This window comes from Bufo bufo, chromosome 4 (genome assembly GCF_905171765.1).
Source record: "Bufo bufo chromosome 4, aBufBuf1.1, whole genome shotgun sequence".
Lineage (NCBI taxonomy): Eukaryota > Metazoa > Chordata > Amphibia > Anura > Bufonidae > Bufo > Bufo bufo.
Window position 1 is genome coordinate 29,313,095 of NC_053392.1, and position 15,712 is coordinate 29,328,806.

Genomic DNA, 15,712 nt, shown 5'->3' on the forward strand with positions numbered 1-15,712 from the left:
GTATCTTGCGAGACTGGAAGACAGATTTGTGTTTTCCGTGTCCAATCCATTTTTAAAGTACTTAAAAGTTTTCTTACGTTTTGTTGATGATGTCTTCATTGTTTGGTCTGAAACGAAGGTACAGTGTGAAGAGTTTGTCCGGTACTTAAATACGAATGATATGGGGATGAGATTTACCCTTAATTTTGGGGGGGCACGGTTGGAATTCCTGGATGTGGTTGTCATGGCTAGGGGCGACGGGTTGGTCACGGAGGGCTTTCGTAAGCCCACGGCGAACAACTCCTTGCTCCGCCATGACAGCTTCCATCTCGGAACTGTCAAGAAATCGTTGCCGTACGAACAATTCATTCGATTACGCAGGATTAACAGTGAGTTAGAGGGATATCGACGGCAGGCGTTAGAGGCAAGAGGATACCCAGAGAGAGAAGTCAGCAGAGACATGGAAAGGGTTGAGAAAAAATTCTCTCAAAGGGATTTACAGCAAAAAAATAGGGAACCTAGAAAAGTGGTGGAGATGCCTGGGTCGGGTCATGGTGACATAAGTACAGGCAGATTTGCCTTCTCTTTTAGGTTTAGCCCAATAGTACCCTGAGTGAGGTAACTGAGCAAAGACCACTAGTCTCCTTCAGAAGGAACCGTACATTAAGAGATAAACTTGTAAGGAGTAAGGCTGGTTCCCGTACAGTCTAGTCAGTGGCTGACAATTAGTCGACCAGAAGGGAACTTCAGATGTGGGAATTGTTCCCAATGTAAATACAATTCTTGCAAAAAATGCATTGATTTTGCAGGGGTACACCACAGGGTGCGGAGTTTTATCAATTGCAGAAGTACATTTGTGGTTTATCTTTTAAGCTGCAATTGTGGCCGATTTTATATCGGCAAAACAATTAGATGCTTATATGAGCGCATAAGAGAACACATTAACTCCGTAACCTCTGGTAAAGGTTGCCCCAGGTTAATAGAGCATTTTAGAAAGGTACATGGCGGGGATATTAGTTCCCTGTCTTTTTCAGGATTAGAGGTGGTGCAACCACCGCCACAGGGGGGTGATAGACATCGGCTTCTGCTACAGTGGGAGGCGAGGTGGATTCTCCGCACCCAGGCGGCGGATGAATTGGGCCTCAACGACACAAAATTGATTTAAAGAGGACCTTTCACCAGAATAAAACCTCTAAACTGACTATACAGACGTGTAGAGCGGCGCCCAGGGATCTCCCTGCACTTACTGTTATGCCCGGGCGCCGCTCCGTTCGCCCGGTATAGCCTCCGGTATCTTCATAGTTAGGCTCCACCCAGGGGAACCTGCCGCGGTCTCCTTCTCCTATGCTGTAGCGCTGGCCAATCGCAGCGCTCAGCTCATAGCCTGGCTATGAGCTGAGCGCTGCGATTGGCCAGCGCTACAACATAGGAGAAAGAGACGCCGGCAGGTTCCCCTGGGTGGAGCCTAACTATGAAGATACCGGAGGCTATACTGGGCGAACGGAGCATAACAGTAAGTGCAGGGGGATCCCTGGGCGCCGCTCTACATGTCTGTATAGTTAGTTTAGATACTTTATTCTGGTGAAAGGTCCTCTTTAAGCATGTTTCTTTAACAATGTGTAGAGAAAATATGGATGGGCACTCGTATATGGAGATATAGGACACAATTTATTCATATAATTTACAATAAAATGAGGTCTCACTTATAAAAACAATATAAAACACATAGAAATAAAATACAATATAATGCAATAAATGTAAGGGATTAATGGTTGTATCGTTTATGCTGAGGCTGATAGTTCAAAAAATCGACACCTTGATTTTTCAAACACAGATTCAATGAATCCTGGAAATTGTATGTTGTTATAGGGAGGATAAATAGAACAATCAGCCCCTGCTTGATTCAGTAATACTCTCCCATAATTTTGTAGATATATTAATCACACATCAATGTTTAAAAAAAATTCCACCTATAGTGGTATGATCGGTCCTATTTTTGAAATAAAAAACACTAATTATACTAGAATGCCGCTGAATGTCCTGTATCAGTTCAACATATATTCAAAAAATAGCGCTCTGCGTGTACAAAGTTTCCTTTGTGTTTGGTATTCTTTGCAAGATGTAACCAATTCCTTTTGTAGCTATAGGATACTATTGCAATTTCATCAGAATCGAATTATTAAAAAACAGTCCTTAGTGTATATTCCGAGTACAGTTCGTTTTTTCCTTATGTTTCTTATTCTAGCGCCTCACAAATCTTTACCCACTACGTGGGCTTACCTTTGCCTGTGACTCGATGGGACTTGCGACTGGATTCGTACTCCACACTGTATGCCGGCGTCCCGGCTGTGGAGTTGATCGCGACCCACGTGTCTCTCACGGCTAATTCCCACCTGTCTCTCACAGCTGATTCCAAGGTCCGACTTGGTGTGAGGATAACGTACTTTTCAGGCGCAGGTAAATGACGTCTTGAGGTCTTTTCTAATGAAATGAAGAAGTTTATTTTTCTTTATCTTTAAAGTGCACTTGAATTCATAGAAGTGGGGTATTCGTCCAAAGTCCTACGCCAAACGCGTTTCGGGGAGATACTGTCCCCTTCCTCAGTGGCTGCCACTGAGGAAGGGGACAGTATCTCCCCAAAACGCATTTGGCGTAGGACTTTGGACGAATACCACGCTTCTATGAATACAAGTGCACTTTAAAGATAAATAGAATAATCAGCCCCTGCTTGATTCAGTAATACTCTCCCATAATTTTGTAGATATATTAATCACACATCAATGCTTAAAAAAATTTCCACCTATAGTGGTATGATCGGTACTATTTTTGAAATAAAAAACACTAATTATACTAGAATGCCGCTGAATGTCTTGTATATTCAAAAAATAGCGCTCTGCGTGTACAAAGTTTCCTTTAGTAATCATGATGGGGTGCTGCGCCAGATAACCTGGCCTCCACAGTCACCGGACCTGAACCCAATCGAGATGGTTTGGGGTGAGCTGGACCGCAGAGTGAAGGCAAAAGGGCCAACAAGTGCTAAGCATCTCTGGGAACTCCTTCAAGACTGTTGGAAGACCATTTCAGGGGACTACCTCTTGAAGCTCATCAAGAGAATGCCAAGAGTGTGCAAAGCAGTAATCAAAGCAAAAGGTGGCTACTTTGAAGAACCTAGAATATGACATATTTTCAGTTGTTTCACACTTGTTTGTTATGTATATAATTCCACATGTGTTAATTCATAGTTTTGATGCCTTCATAGTCATGAAAATAAAGAAAACTCTTTGAATGAGAAGGTGTGTCCAAACTTTTGGTCTGTACTGTACATCAGACAGGTCAGTAAGAAGCAAGTGAAACATGCAAATGACTCAGTATAGACTCCAGGGTAAAACATGGTTCCTGACACACCCAGGACATCCCATTCATGTCCTTTGTGTCTTCTTAAATTTTTGTGATCAGTGTCAGCAGCCCACGGTCTCTGGGCAATAGTCAGACCTCCATCATTACAGTCAGTAAAATTGGGGCTTAAAAAGCCCAACCCTGGAAACGCCCCAAATCCGCCAGGAAATACCCAGTTGTGGGCGGGTATTGCATCATCCCCGACCATTTTCAGGCTGGGACAGCACAGAATTACTGGGACTGTCTCTAAAAATCAGGCACAGTCCCAGCAACTATGGTCCCAGTCCCAGCAACCCAGGACAGCTGGCAACTATGCACAATAGAGCCTTAGTAAGGGGCACTACATTCTCATATTGTGGCACTGTCTGTGATAACAGTGATGTGTCAGCGCACAAATGCAGGGGATGTTGTCATTGGGACACAGTGGCCAATAATGGTATTGTTTGAAATATTTCTTCCTCTTTCAGTTTTGGCAAACATCGGTGAAGATCCCACGGTGGCTGATTGCTTGTTCCTGTGTGTTCGTCCTCCTTATACTCACAGCCGTATTGCTGGGTGAGTGTCAGAGTTATCACATGAGTGACAGTGAATGGGCCAGATCTATCTCCAGGAAAAGGTAATAGTATGGATGAATAAGACAATTTCCTTCCATCACCCCATCCTGATCATGTGTGGCCCTCCCTGAAGATTTCCTTAGACCATACTTAATGGTTCCATCTGTGTTATTGGTACTATATCACAGTAGTAATATGGCTGTATTTCTCCAGGGAAACTCCTAAATCATCTTAGTTCACCAGGGATATCCTAAACCACCATTGATGTCCTAAATAATCCTAAACCACCAGGGATATCCTAAACCACTAGGGTTATCCTAAACTATCCTAGACCATCAGGGATATCCTAAACCACCCTAGACCACCATGGACATCATAGACCACCAGGGATATCCTAAATTATCCTAAACCACCAGGAATGTCCAAAACAATCCTAAACCACCAGGGACATCAGAAACCATCCTAGACCACCAGGAATATCCTAAACCACCAGGAATGTCCTAAAACACCAGGGATATCCTAAAACACCAGGGATATTATAAACCATCATAGAACAACAGAAATATCTTAAACCACTCTAGACTAATAGGGATATCCTAAATCATTGTAAACCACCCGGGATGTCCCAAACAATCTTAAACCACCAGGGATATCCTAAACCATCCTAGACCACCAGGAATATCCCAAACCACCAGGAATGCCTTAAATCATCCTAAACCACCAGGGATATCCCAAACCACCATAGACCACCAGGGATATCCTAAACCATCCTAGATCAGCAGAGATATCATAAACCCCTCTAAACCACCAGGAATATCCTAAACCATCCTAATCCACTGAGTATATCATAAACGCTCCTAAATGACCAGGGGTATTCAAAACTAACCTAGACCACAAGAGATATCCTAAACTCCCCTAGAATACCAGAGATATCATGATCCACTCTGGACCACCAAGGATATCCTTACCACACTAGAACAGCATGAATATCCTAACCACACTAGAACAGAATGAATATCTTAACCACACTAGAACAGCAGGTATATCCTAAACCACAGTAAACCACCAAGGATATTATTATTAACCATTGACATCATCAACCAACAAAGAATGTAGGTAGTAATCACTAAGCTAATTAATTTAAGAGAACCCCTAACCTCTCTTCATATATACTCCAACAGCTAAACCCCCCTATCTTCATCTACCCCATAGATTCCCTTCCTGCCCTTGTGCCCCTCTTTACATATACCTCAGAACACCATTATGATGACATTAGAATTCATAGGTTCACCATCTGTATCAGCATTATATAACATGCACCATTCGTGCAATGATATGGACATGCTGGTTATTATGGTTACATCAGAAAGAGTTCTCTTGGAGTGAGGGACACTTGGTGATATTTTTCCATTTTTGTCCATATTCATACATTTAGCTCTACTCATCTTTGTGATTTAAGGTTTTCTATTATCCCGGGGTGCAGTGAAGGATGTCAGCCCCTGTGGACCCCCATGTGAAGAGTCCTGGATTTGGGTTGGAGGTCGCTGTTACTTCTTCTCAAATCATTATAAGTCCTGGAATGACAGCCTGGAGTTCTGCAATACACATGGCTCTGCACTGGCCGTGCTCATCAATCCGGAGATACAGGTGACTTCATCTTCATCCACCTCCTCCCTCCCCCTGTCCTTATCCTCATACACATACATCAGGTCACCTCCTCATTCTGAGTCTAGTCTCATCATACCAAGCTCCTACACTTCTCAGGTATTTATGTTGTGCTCTGCTGGGAATACAAAATGTTAATGGGCAACTCCACCTAACTTTCACCAATTATTAATAAAAGGGGGCAAGAAACAGAGAAATGCTTGATGAGATCAGAAATGCCATCTGAAATAGCTGGGGCTGCAGTGACCAAACAACATCATGAAGATGAAGAGGGGGCCGTATTGTGTGTTGTCTGATCATAAGCATCATGTGGGGGAGGGGCAGAGACATCAAGACCTCATACGTACCCCGGGCAATACTTTTGGGTGGGAGATATATTGAGTTGCTGCACAGTGTTGACACTTTTATAATAATTTTCTTCCAGAAAAACATAAAACGTTATCGGGAAACTGTTAATTACTGGATTGGGCTCAGCATGAACCAGGACGGGCGGTGGATGTGGACTAATGGTTCCCCGTATAATGGCAGGTAGGTCATGTATTTAGAATGTCCCCCTAAATAAAGACCCACCGCCATATACATAATTTGCTTCTTTTTCTGTTCTTGGAAAAGCTGGGTGATGGCCAATACAACTTTCACATATATATTATATAACAGTGATATCATTGTGTTTAATAGTGTAGATAATCAGAACATCAGCGACCTGAGATGCGCTTACCTGAACTCCCACCTGGGCGCGCTAGACTGCTCTACGCGACGTCAATGGATTTGTGTTAAGGACTCCGCCAGGTAGCAGCCGGTATGTTCCACACTCCGCCATAGTCAGTTATCATATGGTTCTGTATGGTTATATGAGATATCTGCTGCGACCTATCAAACTGTTGCCCAACCCCCACCTGGGCTCTACCAGAAGCACCATTAGCATGACTGGAGTCTAATTTTGGCCATTCACACTAACATCATCAGTCTTCTCCACATAAACACACCCCTCAGCTTTGTGTAAGCTATCTGGACTCTTTCTTTTAGTGTGAAATCTGCTTATCTTGGCCTGGGCAGCATTACTCCAACAACTATCAGTGACAATGAGGTAACAACCTATTTGACCACTAGCTGGCTGTAACGAACCAGCGGGTGTGAACCCACTGTGCCACTGACTGGCAATACTCTTGAGGAGCGTAACTAAGCAACACCTGGTATTCACTAGAGCCTCAGATGGTGAGGATAGGCTTGGGCCGAAGGTAGTTGCCAGGGGCTACTCCAGAGCGTAAACCGAGTCAGTGGCAGTGGCAGGAAGCATAACATATAAGACATAACACAAGGCAAGGTAAAAAGCATGGTCAAGGCATAGCAAGGTACAGGACATGGATGAGGCATGGCATGAAACAAAACAATAACAAGGCATAGCGAAATACAGGACATGGATGAGGTATGGCATGAAACAAGACATGGACAAGACATAGATGCAGAAAATGGGCATTCCCCCTCTGGGGAACACAGGAACCCTCTTCCGAAGGCAGGACATAGGACAGACATGAACAGAACATGGACAGAAGCCAAAGACACTACAGGACAGACATGGGACAGGATACATCTGAAGCAGTAAAGCACAGCCAGGCTCTAAGATGCAGTTACGCACTGCTAGGCGTACATGGACAAGACATAGGTAACAAACAAGATACAGAGCAGGAACCGAGCATAATACAGGGCAGATACAGATCAGACAAGGATAAACAAGATTCAGAATACAACAATGTAAAACCAGGCGGAACCATACAAACAGGAGGGTGGTAAGAACCCTTTGGGTCAGCAGCAAGAAGCTACACCTAGAACGAAACAGGACAGACTGACCCCAAGCCCCACAGCTCACAGTAACTTAAGGCTGCATAAGGAGACACCTTAGAAGCCCCACCCAGGCTCAGAACAGGGGAGTTAACCCCAACAGAACCAAACAGAAGCAGGCACAAACGTACAGGCAAAAGTACAGGTCGTTGCCCCTGGCAACCAGCATCCACGGAACACTGCAGCCAGTACGCCAGAGCACAACAAACCTGAACACAACATAAACAGACAGGAGGATAGCAAAACACTCACAGGCAGTTCACAACAGACACCGCAGCCAGCACTCAGCCCCTAGCAACCTGCAGCCAGTACGCTAGGGAGCCTGCAGCCAGCCTACAATGACACCACAGTCAAAGTGAACCACACTGTGACACTGGCATCACATGTGAAACCTGTAATACTACATTAATTATTCTATTAGGAATGACACAAATTCATTGTCCCCTCCCCATATACCCCTCAGTGTCAATACCTGAGACTGTGCTTCACATCCCTATGGCTTGTCCCTCCTGTATAGTTAGTGATTCATATCTGATCTTGTCTTGTAGATTCCATATTGGAAGCCCAGAACCTGGGAGAAGATGACGACATTACCATGAGATGTCAGAGGTCTTATTGCGGAGGCACTGGGCTACTTGAATGGGGGTTTTTAACCATCTCAATGACAAATCATAAGTCTGTGCTGGATTTCTGCACAATGCTGGTGGTAATGAAAGTAGTGATCCTGATGGAAGTAGTGGTACCGATGCTGATGGGGTCATAGTGATGGTGATATTGCTGTTGATGTTCGTTTATCACAATGCTGCTCCTTGCACTGATCACTTCCCTGTAGCTGACAGGTGGACATTAGGGCTCTAGTGGGGTGTAGGTTTCTGGTTTTGTAGCTGGATTCTATATTACGGGTTGGTTCTTTCCCACGGTCAGTGACTGGGTCCCCTGTTAACGCCCTGAATGTCAGTGTGATAGGTACATAAGCAATGATGTACAGAGGTCCAGAGGAATATGGTGAGAAATAGGTACTCCAGATACCACCAGCGTAGCTAAAAACCAAGATGTGAACAAAGCCTAAATGTTAGGCAACAATTCTTGTAAATATGAATTTATTTTTAGGACTTTTTTGATCTGATTGAAACAAAATGTTATTTAAATTTGAAAAATTATTTATATTTACTATTTATCGCACACAGGAATTCTACAAAAACACGACAACTTATAAAAATCACATTAAAGTAACTGGGGTGACTACAAATAAGCCAAAATTATGTGTGGCAAAAAGGGGTTAATTAATTTTTCAAGTCTCTGTAGTTGTATTAGGCTTTTAAATCTTCTGAAGTATAAAATCCTGAGTGGAAAAAGTGCGTAAAGAATGTTATTTCAATGGATTTAAAAAAAATGTATTAACATTGTGAATTACTCGCTTTATTTTTTTGTACAGTTTGATGAAAATGAGACCAAACTATTGTTGTTGTGATGCCGGATTAATAAATGTTACTATAGAAAAAGCTATTTGTTTTACTTTTAAATTTTACATAAAACTTAAAAAAATATTTTATTGTATTTAGTAATTTATTTGCATTTCATATATTAACTTCAATTTAAAGACACTTTCCCCTCCAGGACCAACTGCAACGGGTTAGGCCTCTTTCACACTTGCGTTGTTGGGATCCGGCGTGTACTCCACTTGCCGGAGGTGCCCGCCGGATCCGGAAAAACGCAAGTGTACTGAAAGCATTTGAAGACGGAGCCGTCTTCAAAATGCTTTCAGTGTTACTATGGCACCCAGGACGCTATTAAAGTCCTAGTTGCCATAGTAGGAGCGGGGAGCGGGGGAGCAGTATACTTACAGTCCGTGCGACTCCCGGGGCGCTCCAGAATGAAGTCAGAGCGCCCCATGCGCATGGATGACGTGATCCATGTGATCACGTGATCCATGCGCTTGGGGCGCCCTGACGTCACTCTGGAGCACCCCGGGAGCCGCACGGACGGTAAGTATGCTGCTCCCCCGCTCCCCACTACACTTTACCATGGCTGCCAGGACTTTAGCGTCCCGGCAGCCATGGTAACCACTCTGAAAAAGCTAAATGTCGGGTCCGGCAATGCGCCGAAACGACGTTTAGCTTAAGGCCAGATCCGGATCAATGCCTTTCAATGGGCATTAATTCCGGATCCGGCCTTGCGGCAAGTCTTCAGGATTTTTGGCCGGAGCAAAAAGCGCAGCATGCTGCGGTATTTTCTCCGGCCAAAAAACTTTCCGTTCCGGAACTGAAGACATCCTGATGCATCCTGAACGGATTTCTCTCCATTCAGAATGCATTAGGATAATCCTAATCAGGATTCTTCCGGCATAGAGCCCCGACGACGGAACTCTATGCCGGAAGAAAAGAACGCAGGTGTGAAAGAGCCCTTACTCTAGCTCCACGCCCACAATCTTACAAACGTTTTACTTAGGCTGCAAACTGAGCTTAAATCACACCCTGATACAATCCGAACCCCCCCCCCCCCACCAAATACACGCTACCACCATATACTGAGTAGCTGGGGATGTTCGGTAACCCAACACAGACACTCTGCTTTTCAGCAACTATAGAGGATTTAGACATCAATATAGGAAAGGTTGGGAGATGGAAGGTTAGGTACTATTTAAAGGATCTTCCTTCCACAGGTTAGTACCAACTACTGATTAGATGAAATGCCCGGAGAACCCATTTAATAATGAATTTTATATAATTCGAGAAAAATTGAACGTGATGGACCTATGTCTTTTTTCAACCTATGTAACAGTCAAAGGGCAAAACACTGTATAAAAGGCTATGGATTCTTTTAGAACATACCAGGAACAACATTTTAAGCAAAGCTCATAAAAGCAAAGAAAAAAAGGGAGAAGATACATTAGAGGAGATTTACTAAACTAAATGCACAGAAACTGTAAAAAAAAAAAAAAACTGGGGTACCTGCCTCACTGGACATGGGCACAGTGGTAAAAGGGTGTAACTGGAAGGCACCAATGTGCATACAAATCTTCACACATTATATTGTTGTAAAGTACGCCAACCAGGTGGTATAAAGAAGAAACAATTGTCTAAGCTTCTGCAAGATGGGCTAAATAGATCACCTCACTAATCTGGTGCACCTTCTGCCTGTCTGGTCTAGTTTTAAGCGGTCTAAATTTAAAGGGTCTTTCCCACTGACAACAGTTATCACCTACGCACTGGATATATGATGTAACGGATCTCCTCCCACCCCGACTGGGTACCTCCATTGATGGATGCTCCTAGTGCTTCCTGAGGGCTCCAAGCACTCCGCACGACACCGTAACCACCACAGGAACAAGGAACAGAAACAGCTCTTATAAGAGCTAGCGGTTATAGCCAGGGGAGTATACAGCGTATATCAGTCACCACACACATGAGACGAGGCTCTATGTTGTAGCTAAAACAGGAACTCTTTATTGACCACACAAGCATTGACTTTTATACACATTTTCCACCAAGGTTACCACCCCAGTGGACCTAGTTGGGAACTGAGGACATAACATAGCATCCAATAATTTACAGTTTTACAGTTTAAACACAAAACTATACATTCAACAAATACAATGGCATTGCCTGTGACGCAATCAACAAACACAATGGCATTGCCTGTGATGCAATCAATAACAGAATAGGCATTGTCTGTGACATATTTAACAAACACAATGTACTCTGCCTGTGATATATTTAACAAACACAATGGCCTCTGCCTGTGATATATTTAACGAACACAATGGACCAGGGGCGTAGCTAAAGGCTCATGGGCCCTAGTGCAAGAGTTCCGCTTGGGCCCCCCCTTCCCTCAGTGCTTTGTGGCCAGGGGCAGGGAAGCACAAACCTTTGTGCCGTCCAAGGCCAAAATTGAAACGGAACCCCCCTATGCCAAATTTATGACCTAACCCCTTCCCTCCAGCCAGAGGTGTAACTTGACCAGCATGCACTTTCTATAATGCTGGTGTCTTCTTATGCAGCACAAGGGTCTTTGGGCCCCCTCAGGCTCCTGGGCCCGGTAGTGACTGCTACCTCTGCACCCCCTATAGCTACGCCCCTGCAATGGACTTAATTACTCACAGGCATAAAATACACATTTTTCCCCAACCACAGAAAACACCCCAAAACACCACATATCCCCATAAGAGTTACATCCCCTGATAGCCTGGATCTGGGTGAACAACCCATCCAAAAATCACCCAGATTGATTCAGGAATTTCCTGGAAGTCCTATTTATGCCCGACCGTGCACATGGTCACATGCCCCAAATAGTACGAGTAAAAAGTCCAAGGGGCAGAAACAGAGCCTTTGAAATCCAATATGCCCAAATAGTGTCCCAGGGGCCATAGTCACAGGGCAAGAGGCTGGCAAGCAGGCCTCTCTAACTCCCAGTGACGAAGGTGCTTTCGTCACACATGAGATGTCTGATCACTGGGAGTCCCACTGCCAGGAACCCCACTAATCACAAGAACGAGGGTCCATGATTCCTCTGTGTGAATAGAGCCACACATAAGTGACCACCACTTCATTCACTTCTGTGGAATTGATAGAGATAGCCAAGTGCTGTACTTAGCAGTCTCATAGAAATGTGTTGCAGTGGTCACCTTCTCCTCGACCTGAAATGGCTGATAACAGAGAGCTATAGATTATGTGTAACTGTAAATGGAGAGAAGACTGAGATAGGGTGGGTTGTTTCCTGAAGATGTTCTGTAGTAATGACTCCCTATGGGTGCGGCTCCTGACAGCAGCTGTATAACAGGACGGTCCAGTGTATGTGTCCCCTGTGCTCATCCTTCAATACTCTCTGTAGCTTTCAGATTTTAAAGCTGCTGTGAATAGGTAGAAATGTTCTACAGGACCAGGAATGTAGCTAGAAGGCACGGGGACTGGTTGTCAGGGGGTACAACCAAGTCCCAGGTATATAGCTAGAAGTTGAAGGCAGCAAACTGAATCTTTGCCCCAGGTGATGGAAAGCCTGGCTATGACTCTTACCAGGACACCCTGGTTTTTGCTGTTTCCTGTACCACGGAGCTCAGGGGATGCTGGGATTACACAATCTGTATCTTTCCTGCATTTCTGCTAGTTGCTGGTAATTTCTCCAGTAGCTTGAGGCTGTAGAAGTTTAGAAGAGGCAGTGACCTGCAATATGAGATTATTATGGTAGAATAAGAGCTGGTCAATGAATGTCTCCAGTGGGTCTAGTCAGCAACTGAGGTGTACACCAAAGTGACAGAACCCTGAGGAGAAGTGGAGCCTGAGACACTGCCATGTGTAGCTGTTGAGGAGGGAGGTGGGACCTGTATCTAGAAGCCCTCAGAGGGCACTGTGGTAGGGGATAGCCTTCCTTTAGACTCACAGCGACACAAAGAGTTGTCAGCCATATTGGCCACAACTCGACCTCCGGGAAGATTTGTGATGAGGCGCACATTCCTCTAGGTCCAACGTATTGGATGAGCTAGCTTCAGACATCTTCTGCTGGAATAGCCACTAAATCAGAAACATGAGTTCACTGACTCACTGCCTTGTCCCAGCTTTTCATCCCATGTCCATTCTGACTTGTAGAGTCATCTATCCACCCTGCCGGTTCTTGGAGATGCTCTGCCGTCCGACAACTGTTGTAGCCATATATACAGGTCTATGGTCATAAAGGAAAGCTGAGGCACTCATTGAATAAACCAGATTTCTTCTTATACTAGAAGCCTAATCAGAGGATGAGCACAGTTCTCTGCATCCTGCATTGAGTCTCAAGACTTTCATTTCCTATATCTTGTTTCAATTACAGCTTAAAGGGGTTCTCTGGGTGTAGAATATCAATGGCTATCCCCAGGAAAGGTCATCAATTTCTGATCGGTGGAGATCCGACTCCCGGCACCCCCGTTAATCAGCTGTTTGAAGAGGCCTCAGCACAGTAGTGCATACCAAACACAGCGCAGTGCACTGTATACTGGCCGTGCTTGGTACTGCAACCCAGTCCCATTTACTTTACTTAGCTGCACCTAGGGCGTATGACCAATTACATTACTAGCCTAGGAAGAGGCGGCTGCACTCAGGGGTGCACCACCAATGAGGTTAGGTGAGGCAATCGCCTCAGGCAGCACCAGGTAGGGGCAACAGGGGGGCAGCCGAAGGGCCATGGGCTGAGGGAAGGGGTAAGGTTAAGAAATTGTCATTGGGAAGGGGGGGGGGGGGCCGAATCAGTTTTCACCTCAGGCAGCAGAAAGGCTAGGTGCACCCCTGGCTGCACTCAACAGAGCACCATGGATCAGCTGGGTTCTCGAGAGCCAGGCCCCCACCGATCAGATATTGATGACCTATACTGAGGCTGTCATCAATATTGTACTCCTGGTAAGACACCACAGCGGTTTTTGCTGCAGGTTTTTGAACTAAAGCTACCAGTTTCTAACTCTCTGCTGCCAGTGAATGAGAACCTGTGTATGGCCTGCATCCAGTCTAGACAATGCTCTGAACTCCACACTGATACATTGTAACAGAGAGATGAATGCTGCTCACAGAGCATTGTCTACACTGGATGCAGTTGTATCACTTCTCAGCTGACAGCAGGACTGGCTGTGTACAGGGTTACTGCCTCTGAATGTTCTTATTCGCTGGCAGCAAGCAGAGACTTTGAAACTGGTGAGGAATTGAAACATAAAGTCTATTAGAAAATTGTAGAACTTTACAATTTTAAGGAAAATCTCTCCCCACAAGACGGTGCTGAGACTTTCCGTCTGGTTCTTCCTCAGTAATGGCTTCTTTCTCACCTCCTCCCATAGAAGTCAGGTGTGTGCAGCGCTCTTGACGTGGGGGATCGGTGATCTGCCGCTCCTTCACAGTGATTGTCGTCCGCTCTACGGCTCCTCTCACAATTCTCCATCTTTCTCTGATGCTTTGTGTTAATGGACGGCCTGGCCAAGTTAAAAAAAATATTTAAGATAGCACAAGGGGCAGAATAACAAAATGTATAAGTACATCTGTGTACGTACATCTGTGTTAAAAAAAATTGCAGTGATTGTAAAAAAGCAAATACAGCACAAAATCATTATAATAATGTCATAACTTATTTGTCCGAGCTCCAGCGGCGTGATCATCAGCGTAATCACATTCTTATCTACAGGGTGCAATGCTCTGTTTCTCCCCACAGGGGGCGTGTGCTGGAGGAGATTAGCAGTGGGCTGATTTACCAGCTGCTCTATTCCTGTGTGCTAGTGATTCTGACTAATGGAGCGTCAAGTCATGGACCTATCAGGTTCTGATCCCAGGACTTGGCGCTCTATTTAAACCCCTAATGTTTTTTACCTCGGCTCGTCCTTTCCCCACTCTGTCTCTCATTTTTGTGCTGCGTTGTCCTCTTCTCCTGGTTCTGACCAATTTACCTACAACTCTGTCTTTGTGTTGCTTGTCTCTAGGTGTTTATCTGTCTCTGCATGTTAGTGCAGGGGCTGTCAACCAGTTGCGGTCATGCTACATAGGGCTTGCACTGCAAGTAGGTAGGGAACGTGGGCTGGGTTCTAGGTCAGAGCTGACTGTCCGTGTCTGTCCCTACCTACACACGTTACAAATAACTTTTATTTCTGTAAAGAGCACTTGAAATCTTACACATCCAATTCTAAATCAAAACCAGTAGCAACATTTCTCCAGCTTGTGTTAACCCTTTACAGAAAGTAAAGAAAAGGGAACATGTCTGTTAAAAAAATAGTATCTCCATAATTTTTCTTTACAAACTCTTCTTTGAATGACTGAACTAATATTTAGTGGCATCACCATTGTTCTGAGAGCCTCTTGACATTGGTGTTGCATGGAGTCGATCAACTTCTGGTCCCTCTGAACTGGTTTTCCAGTACAGGACACTTGGATGAAATTCTACAGTTCTGAACTTTTGATGTCCCCTCCACAAGTTCTCAATGGGATTGGTCTGGCCACTTCATTACCTCAATCCTGTTTGTAACCAAGATGTTGTTCTCTTACTGGTGGGTTTTGGGTCCTTGTCCTGTTGAGACACCCATAACAAGGGCATGTCTTCTTCAGCATAGGGCAAAATGATCTTCTCAAGTATTGTGATATGTTAAAACTGATCCATGATTCTTCTTATGTGATAAATAGGCCCAACACCATGGTGTGAGAAACATCCCCATATCATGATTTTTGTACCACCATGCCTTAGTCTCTTCACAGTGGACTGTGGCTTGAATTCAGTGCTCAGGGGTCTTCTGACATACTGTCTGCAGACACTTACCCCAAAAAGAACAATTTTACTTTCAT

General features: G+C 44.6%; 1 protein-coding gene across 1 annotated transcript in view; it reads left to right on the plus strand.

Annotated features, from left to right (window-relative positions):
• LOC120997091 (C-type lectin domain family 2 member A-like) overlaps positions 1–8,382 on the plus strand; it is a 33,814-nt gene extending 25,432 nt beyond the window's left edge. The window contains exons 5-9 of the mRNA XM_040427033.1: positions 3,843–3,930; positions 5,389–5,576; positions 6,019–6,122; positions 6,273–6,393; positions 7,982–8,382. Of these exons, the coding sequence (XP_040282967.1) occupies positions 3,843–3,930; positions 5,389–5,576; positions 6,019–6,122; positions 6,273–6,387 (495 nt within the window). The 3' untranslated portion in view covers positions 6,388–6,393; positions 7,982–8,382. The remainder of the gene's footprint in view (positions 1–3,842; positions 3,931–5,388; positions 5,577–6,018; positions 6,123–6,272; positions 6,394–7,981) is intronic.
• Positions 8,383–15,712: the final 7,330 nt, after the last annotated feature.